The sequence below is a fragment of the Acanthaster planci genome, linkage group LG10 (assembly GCF_054643075.1).
Source record: "Acanthaster planci isolate LZ-2023a linkage group LG10, COTS_SCS, whole genome shotgun sequence".
Taxonomy (NCBI): Eukaryota; Metazoa; Echinodermata; class Asteroidea; order Valvatida; family Acanthasteridae; genus Acanthaster; species Acanthaster planci.
This window is the reverse complement of record NC_141786.1, coordinates 20,167,037-20,183,472: the sequence shown is the minus strand read 5'-3', so window position 1 is coordinate 20,183,472 and position 16,436 is coordinate 20,167,037. Positions and strand designations below refer to the sequence as shown.

The window sequence follows — 16,436 nt, the reverse complement described above, 5'->3', positions numbered from 1 at the left end:
TGCCCGTCTGTCCGTAGCCATGGCCGCAGATGGCGATAATAGCATGGACACTCAACTCAACCACCACTAGACTACTCATCACTTATCCCCGACATTACAGAATAGCGACGAATTGGCATCTAAATCATGTAGGTCTGTGCCAAATCTGCCCAGCCGAACGACTTGAGACCAGGCCAAAAATTAGGTCGTTACGCGTGCTCGTGAACACACTTCATTTCCGCCTATCTTGCTTGAAAAAAATCCCGGAAACATTTGGGACTAGAGTTCCAACGAGTGGTGAATTTGATCATGAATATTGTCGTCAATATTGACGATGTCATTCTTGGGCCACCATAGGTTTACAGATTGCTTGAAAATGGTTGGCTGCTTTTTCACTATGAACATCTATAGTAAAGATTGCGGTAACACCATGTATTTATCTCTTCTTTGAGTATGTGTGGTTCTGAGAAGAACCGGGGAATAACTTGACGTTTCGAAAAGTGTACTCTGTCCGTCTTCAGGAGACTGCAGGATTTTAACTGGGAGTGGAGCTTATATGGTGTAAAGAAGGATCCAGATGTAGGGATTAGCTCGGTGAGGCGTTAAGGCGGGAACAGTGATGGCGGGAACAATGGATGCTGCACTGGATCCTGCAGTCTCCTGAAGACTGACAGAGTACACTGTTCGAAACGTCGATTTATTCTTCTCAGAACCACACATACTCAAAGAAGAGATAAATACATGGTGTTACCGCAATCTTTACTATAGATCTAGTTTCTTTCACCATGAAAACCTTTAAGTCTCACTATGAACATGTTACGAAAGAAGTACGGTGAAATACCAATGGACCGTCATTGTTAGTACACTGCGTTTCTTTTGTTAGATGTACAGTAGTGTTTTACACTGAACGTCGAAGTTCACGTGGAGGCAACAATTCCAGTGTTGATGTTATGACGCGCTGACTTATGACTGAGCAAAGTCCATACCCTACCTCCTATGTGTTATGGGTGCAGCTTAAAATAACACGTGAGCCACGAAGTAACACAGCAAGCCGCTGAGTAGCGACTACGGCCAATTAGCATTGACGCGTGTGTTGCTGCTTGCCATAGCCAAGTAATGGGTTCGCAACATTGCGTGTAACTGAAATTGGAGGTTACCAACCTGTGACATTATTGTTCAAAATACTGCGCCGTTACGTAGACTCCTTGTATAAGCGGCCCAACTGTGAACGCCATGTTCCAGGAAGTGGGTCGCTAAAATAATTCTCAGTGCAACGAGTGAAATCTTGGTAGTGAAATTCCTCGCTGCAAAACCATCGGCAACTCTCTCTTAGTTGGAGAAACTTAGAATCAACGTTGAACAGGGGTGAGTCCACATTTTATTTAGGAGTCAATGATAGTTTAATGATAATAATAAAAATGATGATGAAATATTTAAAAAACGCTATCCATGTCAATGACATCTCAAAGCGCTGTACGTTAAAATGCAAAAATCAAATTAACTTTAAACAATTAAACAAAGTAACAGGAGTTATAAAACAAAATTACAAATTAAGCAGTAAAAACTAAACATTTAAATATTAGCTGATGCTTGGCACAAGAGAACAGGAGTAGAGGTGGACATGTTTTATGAATAGGTTAGTCATTTGTCATCCATTCTCCAGCAATAAAGTAGGGAAAGGTTTGAGCGTGTCAGCAATTGCATCACGAACGAGGGAGGCTAGCCCTGTTTCCCAGTTTGCTGGTTCTTATGGGTGCGGTGGACAGGGTGTTTGGCGCGTGGAGGGCGAAAAGTGGCCACCTGCTTTTCTGCTACCAGAAAAGTAGGAAAGAAAGTTTTATCACAGTTTTTATAACATGCAGTTTTCGGCTTTTCTGCTATACCTCAAAAGCAGAATAAACGCTGTTTGGTTGTGCATTTTTGCAATTTTTCTGTTCGATCGCTGGCAGCCGAAAAGTGGCCAGTCTGCTTTTCTCCTTTCGAGCAGGAAGAAAGGAGGGTCAGACGTTTTGACAACAACCCTGAATTGTACATTTTTGCATACCAGAGAAGCAGTGGCCATTTGCTTTTGTGCCATCCAAGGGCCATGAACGGGGTCGTGAACCTTTAGTTATGACCTTTCTGTGAGATTGAAGACGTATACCAATAATTACGGTCCACCTATCTTTTGTAATACAAGATTCCAATGTTTCCCAAGCAAGCCTGTGTGTCTATTGGATGATAGCTGTAAAACTGCATTTCATTTCAGCTGCTATTTGCTCTGCCTCACAGGGACACTGATACTGCCGTGTGGGATTGGTCCCCAGGAAGCATGGTTAGGTATTGGTTTCTACGTCTTCACTCTCCCAAAACGGAAACGGTCGTAACCTACCGGTTCATGATCCCATTCACTGCCCACTGAGAACAGAAAAGCAGATGGCCACTTTTCGGCCACCTATTTTAAAATCTGCCTTTCCGGTATCACAAAAGCAGAAAAGTTAAATTCAACTTTGATTTCAAAGACAAACGAGTTTGACGTCAGGAACGTATTCTCCTGATTTAAAATGCGTTCCATTTGGGCAAATTTGCACCACTAATAATGGGTTTGGCGCAGTTATATGACGTTCATATTTACTTTCATATATTCGTTTATGAGCTGGCCAAATGTCACGCGTCAGAGTTGTCATCTTCCCAGTATTCTGTTTTACACAGTTTGGAGGATAGTCATTTCAGTGACTTATTACTTTCGCCCACAATGGCCGACGCCAATGCCTCGATGTCGTCGCTGACAGACTCTGATAGGTGCGCCACCGCTTTTAGGCTGGTCCTTCAGCTGATCGAGGCGGCAGATGTGACCTTCGACAACAGAATCGGCGTTCTGAACAAGATCAAGGAGACCTGGGAGAGGAATGAAGACGTTAACGTGATGACAGGAAATGAGTTTGTTGGTAAGATCAAATACATGTATTTGTGGAAGCATTTAACACCTCTCCCTGTGAACTGGAAGTCCAGAAACTATGTATGCCAATGCAAAACAAATACAATTAATTGAAAGCACTGCTACATATGAATTACTCGTCCTAGGACCGGCTAGTTCTGACTGCAAAAACATAAAAAGCATTAATTCTGCGTATATGTCTTACTGTTCAAAATTTGTTTCCACCCCTGGGCCCAGGTGGGCAGATGTCTGTCGGTAATCTACGGTTGTTCCGATTTGACAGACCACAGCTAGGAGATATGATCGGAGATTTCCAAGTGCATTATGACTTGGGAAATCATTGATGGGAACTGGGAAATTTGGGTGAATTTTATTAGCCAGGATAAAAAGTTCTCTTTGAAACTTGTATCCAGTAAAACATAGAATTGGGGAAAATAGCCCACTTTAGCAATTAGGAGAGAAAGGGATTTTTCATTTCATTTCCTTTTAAAAAGTGTGTAACCCCCCCAAAATGTATCCCACATGCACAGAATATCAGAAACACTGTGCTGGTACAAAATACGATCTTTTGTTTGTCTAGAATCTTTCATTTCAAAATACTAGAATACCACCTTGCTGTAACCATAGACTCCCACCATTTTCTCTGATTTCTTACGGCACCTTTTAACAACTAAGGTGCCTTATAATAATTTATGGTTATGGGTGTTTAAGGAAGAGTAAATAATAGACATCTGGTAGACCTTTTCATGACAACTCACTGTCAATAGCAAATGGGTCTTGCCAAAATGCCAAAACTCGAAACAAGGGATTAATACACATGTATTACCTTGTCATGTGAATGTTAAACCCGGAAAAATAAGTCTCCACAAAGACAACTCTTCAGATTGAGCTGTTTGCTCTTGTATGAAACCATAAGGTAACAAAGATGAGCAGGCAACTGCATAACCAGCTTCTGGTGTTTGCCCAGCAGGGAACAATCTGAAAATGGAGGGGGATTGAGCAAAACGTACCACCATGGGTTCAAACCATAAGATCCATCCATCTTTGTCTGGACAACCTTTCAGCAATGTTTCATCCAAACAAATAGCATCAAGCCTAAAATAAGACTTACAAAATAAAAAACCAGAGTGTCTATTTACCCTACACATGATTTGCTTGTTGACATTTCAAACTGCTGTTTCTGTCCTTTCTCCTAAGAACAATCGAGAAATGAGAGAATGGAAAATGGGTCTCCCATCAACAGAAGTTCACCGAACCGCTCAGAATCAAGGAAGCACCTTCGCACCACTAAGTTGAATATCTCCAAAAAGTACAACCTTCTTCATAATGAAAAATCCACGAGGGTTTCTAAGTGTAAGGTGCGTTCAAAATTTCTTCAAGCCGTTGAGGGGTTCAGACGTGGTCGTCAGTTACACAAATGTAAGATTTGCAAGAAAAATGTCAGGAACGTGACCCGTCATATGCAAGTTCACAGCGATAAGAGACCACACCATTGCCCGAAATGCCCAAAGTGCTTCAAAGAACTTGCCCAATTCAAAAGGCACTGGGTCAAGGCCTACCATGGTAAATTGTTGAAATGTTATTACTGCTCGAAAAAGTTCATGAATCAAGGTGCGCGAAGACGTCATGAGAAGGAACACCACGGCGGTGACAATAAACAGACCGGCAGGCCAGATCCTGCCGCAAAAGGAAAGATCAAAGCAGCGCCCTCAGTTAGAAGAGAAAGTGATGGACCTAGTCAGTCTATCCAGAACACTGATCGACCTCAACGACATCCTCATAATGTCCAGAAGTCGAAAAGGGTACCCAATAATCCAAAGGGACAACCGAGGGCTGCACGCCTTCAAGGACAAACGGCTCCTAGCAGAGAGACCTTGAAGGAGCACGTGCGACGTCATAGTGCGAAACAGTATCCCATTATATCATCCTCTGCAGCCACCACCGGCAAAGACGTCATCGAATCATCGAGCGAGGAAGAGTTTAACCTCACTGATGAAGCTGATGGAGATTGGACCCCAATTGCAACCCCGACCAACCATCGCTCTGGGTCTGAATCAAACCTTCAATGCAAATTCTGTTGGCGACATCTCTCGTCCAACACTCGGCTTCTTGAGCACGAGAACTGTCACAAGGAGAAAAAGAAGCCTTTTCCGTGCCTGGAATGCAACGAAGTGTATTTCTCAGGACCAACCTTGTCATTACATTTGCGAAAAAAACATTAAAAAATTACAAAGGTAGCCAAGAGGGTAAAATTTCTTGAACAAAAAACACTGCTGAATACCTGCACTGTGACAGAAATAGCTCAAGATTAATGCTACTTTGTAAGACGTGAGCGAATTCACAGGGTTTATCGAAGCAGTTAAATGCTTGAGCCTTGTTCATGAAGTCCAAGAAACGACTATTCATCCACCTCTGTCGATTTAACCTAAAGGTATGTCTTTACTGGATAGTTCACTTGTTTAGAAACTGTTTGAGACGATGCTTGCGCGACTAGACGGAACCACATAAAAGACACGTCAAAGTGGACTTTTGTTATTTCATATAGTTTGATCATGTGGACTGAATTTGTCTTATTCAATATTTATCGCCATATGGCAGTCATTTGTAATGGCTTTTATTTCATCGGTAACCTAAAAACAGATCGTCTCGACCTGAGAATTTAATTGCATGATCATAAAACATACTTAAATATTAATATGTTGACTTATATCGCGAGAAGGTAGTGTGGGTTCCCATGCAACCCTGTGCATAGTCCACGAAGATTTTAACCTTACGCTGTTTGCATACATGGAATGCAAACAATGTTAAAATCTCTTTAACTTTTATGCATCTGTTAATGGTTCCTGATTTTTTTCAAAGTTCTATTTTGTTTAGCGTATAATCTTGAGTGTGTATATTATTTTCCTTTTAGTAAATCTGACAGCAAGTTTGCATGTTGATTCTCAGGCTGGATGTGTGGGTGAGTATAAGTAAGTAAATTCCTCACAAAACACACACACAAATGCATAATGCTGCCATATACATGACTGAATAAAGCAGGCAAAGTGCACTATGTACTTGTGACTTGTTTTCAAAGTGACTTCTTTTCCACCTGAGTACAGAGAAATATTTTTATGTATTAATGTTTCTAGACAACCAAATAACTGTTGCATGTATAACCGTATTTATGTGGGCTTAGGAGTCCGTTTAATGTACGTATGTTTACTGTTAGGAATATTATACAATTTATTTCTTCAACATGTGTGTGTTTTAAATACCTTGGTTCATATCGATATATAAGTTTGTTTTCTTGTAACTTACCAATAAGCCCTATTGACCAGGCATGGTTACATTTAAACATCTTATAATATCTTTGTACGTACTTGTGTTCCTGATGACAATGGATTAATAACTTGACTTAGTGCCTTTTGACAATTTATTGCTAATTCAACTTTTCCAAGTAAACGTAGACTTTAAATTACATTAAGCAATTCTACAGTGATAATTTGCAGCTTGTTGAAGCTTTTATCATTTTGAGGGGGCACAATGCCCTGAGGCATAGTAGAAAATATTAAGAATACATTTTCTTGATGTATATACCAAACGGTATATTTATACAAATGTAACTTTACATGTACGGGAAGGGCAAAACCCCCGCAAAATACCTTCACGGTGACCATACAGTACTCAGTATGAAAACAATAAAGACCGACATCTGTCAGCGATATAATTGTGTGAGTGCGTAGACTCAACTAATCAGAGTTACAAACACCCCATCACAGGGTAGATGATCCATATTAATGAGTCGTTAATTGTAGTCAGGTGCTGTCAACATAAATAAAATGCTGTCACAGAAATACCTATACGTTGGCGTTCACAGGAGATGTTGGAATTGCTCTGTCTCAGTGAGAGATTCAGACTCGGTTTCATGCACACACATTGCAGTGGATTATCACATTGAAGACAGTTGAAAAGCAATGAGAAAGAACCTACGAAATAAAATTGCTCCTAAAATTAAAATTAACTCGACAAATAGAGCATCCAATGAATAGAGTTTCAACTGCGCAATCATTGGTTTCATGCGCACTTATTTCAAAGTTAGAGTGAAGGGAAAGAAGGGAACCAGTGCAACTGCATAACAATGAAATCTGCAAACATTGGATTTGATTGTTTCAAGATCATTCGCTGTGGGATATATAACGTCTTAACTTTATGCTGATGTGCAATGAAATGCTGTGACGAATGTACTCCAAATTTCTGGTAAGCTTAATTGCATTTCAGACAAGAAGGCTCCATGATTGGAATTGGCTAAAATTTGAATGATCTAGCGATTGGCCGCTAGATTTGATTTTTTTGGAAATATTTCCTTAATTAAAACGCCATTATATTAAAATCGTGAGTCGATTCCTGACTGAATTGCGCAGCATAGCGTCCTGGCGACGTTTAGGCTGGTGGTGCTGCTAGCCTTCATCAGGCAACTGAAGTCTGGACCGCGTCCTCCGCGTGTCCCCCGCCTTGTATTGCGGACGCAGTACGGGTGACCTCAGCGGGCGTCACACGCTCCACTCCATGCGCGTGAGGGGGCGTCCTCGGCGTGGCTCCGTTGCGCTCCGGTGCTCCGGTGGTTGTGTTGGCGGATGGGATGGTGGGGAGCCAGAACCCGGGGATGTCGATGGTCGAATATTGGATGTCAGTCATAGTGTAGTCCCAAATTTAGGTTTTAATGTAAAGATCTTAAAGGAAACTATACCCTAGTATTTACCGAGAGAAAAACTTCGACGCTCAGACATTTTGATTCTATTAACTTCTTTCTCTAAAGTTTTTCTAAAGCCTTTGAGATTCGGTTGACATTTTTGAATATACAGGACAATAGTTTTAATGTTTATCTTGATTTGTGAAATGGCAAAGATCCTGTGGCGTAAAATTATTCTGGACACGGGGGTTTTATACCGGGAATGACGGGGAAAGACTGTTGTTGCTGTATATTCTATCACCTCCTGTTTGATTCTGCATTTAGTGGGCATCCTTTCCTCATTTACGTAAAACTGTAGGAATCTTTACCCTCCACCGTTCGGAGGAGATCTGGAAGACGTCGGAGACTACGAACATGACGGGAACCAGTCAAGGCTGAACCACGCCCTAACACCAGAGATCAGTGCCTTACACTCTGGGGGCGCTGTTCGTATTGCAGATGTAAAGTTCACATGTGTTAAGATAAGAATTTCCGGATCATTTTCTTCTTTGTAAATTATTATTCAAAGCTGTTGGTTAAAATAAATTTGACAATTTCAAAATACATAAATAAACTACCAGGCCTAATGTCGCCTTTATTAAAATTTACTCGACAAATAGATTATCCAGTATATAGAGTTTCAACTGCGCAATGATTGGTTTCCGGCGCACTGATTTCAAAGTTAGAGTGTAGGGAGGAAGGGAATGAAGGGAACCAGTGTAACTGCATAACAATGAAATTCTCACGTGAGGTGACGAGCATTCATAATTTCGCGGGCAGCGTGGAAGGAGCTTCAGTTTAACTGCGCCATCTTAACAGCCAAAGTAAGTATGCCATTCTTGAGTCGAAATTAACTGTTTTTGTTACCTTCATTAGTAAAACTTAAGAAGTGGCATAGTTACTGTGTGATAAACTGAACTTAGAATACCGGCGAGCTCAGCACAAAATTGAATTTCGACTGTGACTCATTTACGTCGTTGTGGTAAACTTGGTTTCTAGTTCCATGATTCACGGAAATCACTTATTTTCCCTTGCAGCAGCTTATTAGGCATTTATAGAAAATGATAACATGTCTAGAAAGACTAATTTAGCAGTGAAAATTGAATCATTGACTTAGAAAGTATTAAGAGTTTTCGCAGTGCTCTTGTGACTTTTTGGCAAGGTGTCATCAAGTGATGGCTGGATACGGAATTCTTGAAATTCCAGGTTTTCTTCCAAAGCCGTCCAAAAAATGGCTCTTTAACCCTTTTGGTAATAGGAAGACTTCCCGAGGAAGCAAAGATTATTTGGCTTTGCATGTATACGGCCTTACGTTCTGATTTGAAATTGGATGCATTCCTCTAACATGTCTGATGTTGTCTTGATTGCTTCAGACAGACAAAGAAAGATACCCCTGTAAAGGCTAGCTAAAGTTAAATATACGAACACCACGTGACACCCTGCGACAGAAACCCTTGGTCTGAAAAATTCTACGTGTTTTCTTTATTTAGGACTCAACTTTTTCTGGACATGCTTTGGTTTATGAAGGTTAATAGGGCACTTTAGGGAGTAATGGTGTCCGTACTTGGAACTCTTCCCCTATAAATTTGAACAGTGGTTTCCACAAAGCTTACTGTTCCTGGAAGTAACCTCTCCTCACAAAATTATCTAACACTCTGCATACTGTGGCCATGTACACGATGTATCGCACATTGCTCATGCACAGCGTCTCAAACATTCGGCTCAACCGCGAATAATGTGTAAAAATTACATTTTTTATGCATTTTGAATCTAAATACATGCATTCTTGTCTTTTAAGTACAGCAATTTACTACTAATGTGTCTTTGTAGGGCGATGTTGAAATAAATGTGTCTGCAAATCGAATACTTACTGGGAGTGTGGCAAGGCGCGTGCTGCCATACTCCCTGTAATTACTCCCTGCAATGACCTATTAGCCATCAGAAAGCAAACACAACAAACAGAAAAGTTCAATTTCGAAGGGAAAAAAACAAGTCCTTTACTTCGAAAACACGGGAATTTTCTGAACAGTTCCATAGGGTTTGTGCACAGGGTGTCAAGTGGCGTCCGTATGTAGAACCCCCTGCCAATCAGAAAACCACTCGGACTACACAGTAGGTAGCTAAATTAGAGACCTGGCAAGTACACCATCACGGACGCGAATACATACAACCAGATATAGATTCCTAACTGTGAAATTACTATAGTTCGTTGTCTGTTTGTCATCAGTTGTCGTACAAGTGCAAAAGCAGTCACTATTGGTTCAAGGTCATATATACTTAACAAATTGCGTGCGCTTTCCCTTTTAAACAGAGGGTTGTGGAGCCATTTTGTGGAGCATTTTTAAAGAAAGACTGAAAGTTTATCCTTTGGCAAATAAATACTTGCAGGGTCCTAAAAGTAAGGATTGAACCAAAGTAGATGTGGCATCTCCAATTCTCAATTTATGAAGCTGTTGACTTTTTAAGATAAAATTGGGATGGAGTGTAAAAATCTATCCCAGAGTCCCTTAAATTAGAGCTACTGAGGATTGGGGGAATGATTTAAATTTTTATTTTGTCAATTTACAGATGATTCCTGTGCACCTTGATTTCAATCGGTGAGGGAGACTGGAAGCAACACTCCCACAAAGAGTCCACATAGCGCCCGCCAAGAGCCCACACAGAGCCCACAAAGAGTCCACATAGCGCCCGCCAAGAGCCCACACAGAGCCCACAAAGAGTCCACATGGAGCTCGTATGAAGAATGTTGCCGTGAAGATGCCTGCATAATCAAACCCAATGCAACAAGATTCTGCCATTTGAACTGGAAGTGAGACAATGGACCTTACGATCAAACAAGATCGTTGCACTTGCCATAACCCAGCGTTAGCCTGCGACATTGAACGAATTGAACCTGATATTGGCTTATTTCTAAAATAAAAGCCAGTTCTGATCTTTCTGATACACTGACTTGCAATGCATCAGTTGAGGGTCATGTCAGTAAATCGTGTTTTGAGATCATTTCCTCATAGCCATGAAAACAGTCCCATCAGTCACCCTCCATAAGCCATATTAACCTCAACCAACCCTCAACCACCAAAACGTGTAGTAAATAACAACCCCATTAACCATAGCCATTTACCAAATGAACCTCAACCAACCGTCAACCTTGAACAGTAAATAACCCCGATAACCATAGCCATTTACCATGTTAACTTAGCCAACTACTTACCATTAACAAAAATTAACAATTCCATCTACGGCTTAAACCCCAACTAACCCCCAACCATTAACAAACAAATAACCACAAGCCATTACCCCCTATTAAATCATTTGCCAGTAAACCATTTCTTAATTAAAATGAGGAAAATGATCGATCAAAATGCTGTAAAAGACATTAAAAATACACGCAGTTTATGTACTTCACTACGCAAAATGTGCTCGTTTGTAAAAAATCAACGGCACGTTTGTTAAATTTGTCGTAAATCAAATTTCAAACACGCTTTTTGAAATCTTGTAAATGCCGAAACCGGTATTTTTTTTGGGGGGGGGTAAGGTTTCTTTCAAGCCCGACCTTGAATCAGTTCCAGGAGGTTTCTTGGATAAAATAAATACATAGTCTTCAACGAACGTGGGAATTCAACATTATCTGCCGCAGAGGTCTCTGAGCCTTGACTTTGACTTTGAGAGATGAAAAGGGAGGAATTTATGGACATGACACAAGCCAGTGATTGAATAGAGATAGCTGTCTTGAAGAAAACAAAACAATGTCAGTGAGGAAAAGATGGAGAGGATTCTGAATGATGTACTGGAAAGAATGGCTTATGTCTGGAATCAGTCCCACTGCAGCTATTGTCGTTCAACTTGAAGGAATATCCATAGAGGTGAGAATTACTCATTACAGATATTCAGTCTTTTTATAGCACTTCACCCAGAGATTCTGTAGATTGAGTTTCTAAGAACTGTACCCGTAGCAACCAAACTACTATACCTGTATCGACTAAAGAACTGGCCGTATGACCGCTGGTGTTATGAACAAAATTCCAAACTCGAGTGTGTCGCACATTTTGTACACTCTGGTTCAGAGCTTCGTGTGAGCTAACTTGTCTCAAAAAGAGGTCGTTTGAATAAGTGCTGGTAAATTTTCCACTGATTTCTGATTTAAATAGACCTACTTTTAATATATAAAATAATCAGTCACCGCTTCAATCAATCCGAATCTGTGGTAAAAGTGTTGTGCAACAAGTGACTGCTGAATTTTCTTGTGGTGCAGGAAAGCGAGCCTCCTGATATCGGCTGATCCATTTAACATCGTTTTCTAAGATCAAGCTGTCGATATCATTTGATGACAAATGAAATAAAATACCATAAAATGCACTCTAAGCACTTAAATGTACCCATGTTCTCTTTAATCAATCATTGACATTACTTCCTTGATTCCTAAGCGGGTATTTAAGTTATTTACTTCCTCATTAATGTCTGTTAATGTAAAGTGAATGCTTTTCCTTTTTACAGGGACCACATTCTACTTTGACGAGTAACCTGAATCAGTGGAGGCAAAGAAGCTGGAAATTTGGTACAAGGTAAGTTATCACCAAAAGACCCTGCTTGTCTAAACCAATTCGTCCATCGCGCCATTGAATATACATTTTACTTTTCAATGTCTCAATGCTTGATTGACTTTGCTTGATTTTGCAGGATTCATCCGATGTGGGACAAAGGGGATTGTTGGTCGAAACGGTACAAAAGGAGATGGGTCATCCCAAGTAGAGGCCGGGGAATTCAAGACTTGCATGTTCATAAGGTGAGGTAACCATTTCTTACAGGCGTGAACATGCACAAGAACCCCGGATCATAGCAACTAGGCCTGGTAAAGTAGCCCTTCATTTTTTGTCCAAGCAAAGTTGAAACCTCTTTTTCAATTTTGCTTTTTGAACCATTTGGGGAGTCTGAAAGCATTGAAAGCATTTTGCTAATATTTTCCCATGTTTGGTGACAAGTCCACAACTTTGCCAAGATGCCAATGGCGGAAACAAATATATGTTTTATTGAAATTGGTTTTGAAAACTTTCTGTAGAATTCAAATCGATTTCCTGTGTTTGCCAAGGTTCCTTTTTAGCAGTGAAATGGACCACTTTCAAGTCATGTTGGTATTTTCCCAGAATGGTTCAACTACATGTTGTGATTGTGCGGGGTGGTGGTCTCTCACAGGTCATCGGCTCAAATTGAGCATTTCCTGTAAATCTGACTTTGTAAGGACTATGGGATCATCTATATCCCGATGTCCTTAAGACGGGTGATGGGATCTTCTATATCCCTACATCCCCAACGCAAGACCAGCGGGACTGTGGGATCTGCTATATCCCTATGTCCATCCGGGGGCGGATCTTGGGTGGCTATAAAAGGGAGGACAACTTTAACTCCGCTCCTTGGGGAGCTTGCATGTTAAAATCATATCAAGCTTCATATGTCATAAACTTCTCTTTGAGAGAAAAAAGAAACGGCATGATTGTCATAGCAACAGCATCAAATATCTAATTGGTGTATGAAAGGGAATTGAGAATGGGTGGTCCACAGACAAAAATTAATCGTAGAGTAATGTTAAGGATTTTGCCCCTGGATCCGTCCCTGCTGCAAGGCTCCAAGGTCATCTCTAGGTCATACGTAACTTCCTCAGGGATTTTTTGTTAGCAGTGAAATGCAACTTTTCACTATAGGAGTTTTTTTCCCTTTTAGCTCAGTGAGATCTGTTATATCTCTCTGAGAAAGGCAGAGACTATGGGATCCCCTATATCCCTATGTCGTTAGGGCTTAGGTGGGTGCGGAGATCGATATGAAATTGGAACTCGCTCCAGTCGGAGTCCTGGGGGGTTCCAATGCGAGACGTGCGAAACCTAAGGGGTTAGGCGTGAGCTCCTTGCGCGCCGTCTAGCCCTACCAACGTTTTTGTTAGCCGCAAAAGATGCAGGTAGTTGTGTTCCTCGTGTTGAGGGCCGCGGACTTCTTCCATAGGGGCATGGCCCTGTTATCATTGATGGTTAGCAAGGGCGCTGGTACGTCCTCTCATCTCCCGGGGATGAGGGGGCGCGCGTGAGTAGGCAAGGGCACTCTCCTTCGGGAGGGCGGACCGGACAGTGGCAGATGGTGCCCCTGCGGCCACAGGGTAACACCAGTCTGTCCAGCGATGGGCCCGCTAATTGCCGAAAGCGTGCGGGGCTGGTATCCTGGGACCTTCACGTGGTGGCCCTGTTTTCACTAACCTTACCAGGATAATCATTATACTTAAGCATCAAAGGTGAGCATGGGACTACTCAACAGTGTAATTAATCGAGACAGCTTTCTTTGTTCTTTTGCTTATCAAATTTTTTTATAAGTAAAACTTCATTCCAGAATTGGAATAGTAAACCCTGTGAAAGTGGCATTCGTTCCCTATCGCCACACCTCAACATCACTTAATTCTTGCTTCGTTCCATCAGACTGCTGACTGTAAAGTTTTCTACTTATTTAAAAGCTTTTTAAAAAACAGTCTCTACAGAGAAAACCTGCAGACATGATTACAATTCTCGAAATGTAGTGTCTAATTTTTCAAATATCTTCTGTGAAACCATAATCGAAAGAAAGAAAATATTCTGAAATTGAAATGCCTTTTACTCGGAAAGTTCTTTTTCATTATGACAGACAATGAGGAACTATGAAGTGATACACGATGGATGCAGTGATCAAATCCTCTACCTTCGTGCTGGTATGTAATTTGGTCATTGTGAATCGCAACTAAGTCAAAGCAGCATCAGATGCATTGCGGGCGTCTTGCTCCCCCATCCCCTGGAAAAAACTGAAATCATTATGCCTCAGACTGCTCTGTTTGTTGCTTATTTATGCACAAATCTCCACCTACATTTCCTTAAACTTAAAGTGAAGTGGTATTCTTTACTCTCGGCAATATTTACCAAATCATTTGATCATTTTGTGCCCCGAAATAGTCTCTGTAGGAGGGGAGCGATTTTACGTTTGTCTTGAAATTGAACTTTGATCAAAGTTTTTAATGACTTGCTAAAAAGAATAAATCAAAAAAGAAATCGTCCAATCAGACAGGTGAATTTCTTCTGAGGATGTGTGAGCTTTTCTTTTGTTTGTTTTTAAAATTAAACTGTCACTTTTTCTTACGAAGATGGCGGAAGACCTTTGGCTTTGAGACTAGCTTCCTTATTGGGTAAAGCACCAAGAGGCCAGATACATTCACTGACCGATTCAGGGGTATGTACGTTTTATATTGCTCAAGTATTAAGGGGTTTTGGGCAGAGTGAAAACAATAAATTTCACAATCCTCAGGATTCCTTTTACCCTCAGTGGCCGCTTTTCGGATGGCTCGGGGGTCATTCTTGAAGGCACTTTACATTTTTTCTCGCAACATGTGATAACTGTTCACGAGTTAAATCCATTCATTTAGACACGATATCAGCAAAAAGGTAGCAGAAAATCAATTCTTTCTTGGACAAATTGAAATGTCATGACCCAAAAAGCTTCCCCTACTTAAGAAAAGGAATGAGCATGTTTAATATCTTGCAGGAGTATTGAGTCTCCTCTATAAATTGAAAAGTAACTTCTTGTAGTTCCATATTGTTGTAGTGAATTGTTCTTTTCAATTTTGATACATGTATCTGGTCAGTCCAGGTGCGCCAACCGAAGAAAAGGCGTGGATGCTATGCAGTGGGTTGGGCATGTGCTGGATGATGAATATCACCGATGACGTCTCCATGGCAAACAAAATACATTATTAATTTCGGAAGTTTCAAAATGATGTAATCTAGAAGTAGTATTTGCGAGAATGTTTTGACTAATTTGTTTACGTAAATGTTACGTCCATTATTTGATTAGATTCTCATGTGACGAGTATTAACATTCTCTTACCTTATCCTATCAGACAATGTGTTACAATTAGAGCATGATTACAGAATAAACCTTCTCTAAAAAGACAATAGGGCGGATAGGAACGTTTTTCTTGAATACCTTGAAAGTAACATCTAGTGGTGGTATTTCAAAATGGGGATCAACGCTTGAGGCAAATAACCGACAAACAAAATTAAGATTTTTTTGAGAGGAAAGCAGTTTGAAATTGAGAACCCAGAAGAAGTTTCAAAAGACCACCATTCAGTAGGCGTGTCATATTTTATTATTCTGTAAGTAATGTCCACAATGAATCATATACACAGTATGGGATAATAGTTTCGTGAGCGTTTAATTTACGAATTTGTCCTGGCAGTTTTCTGGATACAATCTAGAGTTTCAAGAGAGGGCCTCTTACAGGATAATGAATAAGCGTTTGTTGTAAAATATACTAAAAGTCAGACGATGAATTTGAGATGTTTTTGTACTATGTATTTATTAGTCATTTTTCGTCTCTGATTTTCAAATTTAAAGTGCCAAATTTAGTGGTGTCGAGCACAGTCAATAAATTCTCAGTAATGTCTTTTAACAAGTTACATGTTCTTGTTTTTTGCCGTGTTTCACAGTTTGTAGTAAAGTCCCACCGCAAATCTGATTTAATCCCTTGGGAACTAATAAAACTAAAAAAGTTGACGCACACACATGTACATGGAATCCAATCAAGCTGAGCACAGACGAAAAACTTTGGGGAGGCCCTTGGGTCTTAATTTAGGCCTACCTCCTTTTTCTCCGAGTAAAAAAATGCTGATTAGTTTTTGATCATCAGGTCAATAGAGGGGGCAATTGAATTTTTTGAAAAAATTAGTACATTTCCCTAGAGGGCGCCATACTCAAATTGCACCCTGTTCATTGGAACCATGGGGGCGCTGTTGCCAATAAGTTGACGTCGGCAACAACTAACCCACA

General features: G+C 40.6%; 1 protein-coding gene and 1 long non-coding RNA gene across 5 annotated transcripts; both read left to right on the top strand.

The window, feature by feature from the left end:
• Positions 1–648: 648 nt before the first annotated feature.
• LOC110990751 (uncharacterized) lies at positions 649–6,605 on the top strand. 3 transcript variants are annotated; one of them, XR_015426942.1, is made up of 5 exons: positions 649–1,344; positions 2,671–2,906; positions 4,094–4,254; positions 4,832–5,327; positions 5,808–6,605. XR_015426942.1 is itself a non-coding variant. In XM_087142816.1 (4 exons), exons 2-4 carry the CDS (start codon positions 2,714–2,716, stop codon positions 5,132–5,134), a joined length of 657 nt encoding a protein of 218 aa, XP_086998942.1. In that variant the 5' UTR covers positions 656–1,344; positions 2,671–2,713; the 3' UTR covers positions 5,135–6,605. The 3 variants fall into 3 exon arrangements, 2 of the variants coding, with proteins under 2 accessions (XP_086998942.1, XP_086998943.1); XM_087142816.1 differs by having other exon boundaries at positions 656–1,344; positions 4,832–6,605; XM_087142817.1 differs by lacking the exon at positions 4,832–5,327 and having other exon boundaries at positions 668–1,344.
• Positions 6,606–14,217: 7,612 nt separating this feature from the next.
• LOC147797981 (uncharacterized) lies at positions 14,218–16,066 on the top strand. Of its 2 annotated transcripts, none has more exons than XR_015426767.1 (3): positions 14,218–14,328; positions 14,755–14,840; positions 15,258–16,066. It is a non-coding gene; the product is annotated as an uncharacterized LOC147797981 (long non-coding RNA). The 2 variants fall into 2 exon arrangements; XR_015426766.1 differs by having other exon boundaries at positions 15,253–16,066.
• Positions 16,067–16,436: the final 370 nt, after the last annotated feature.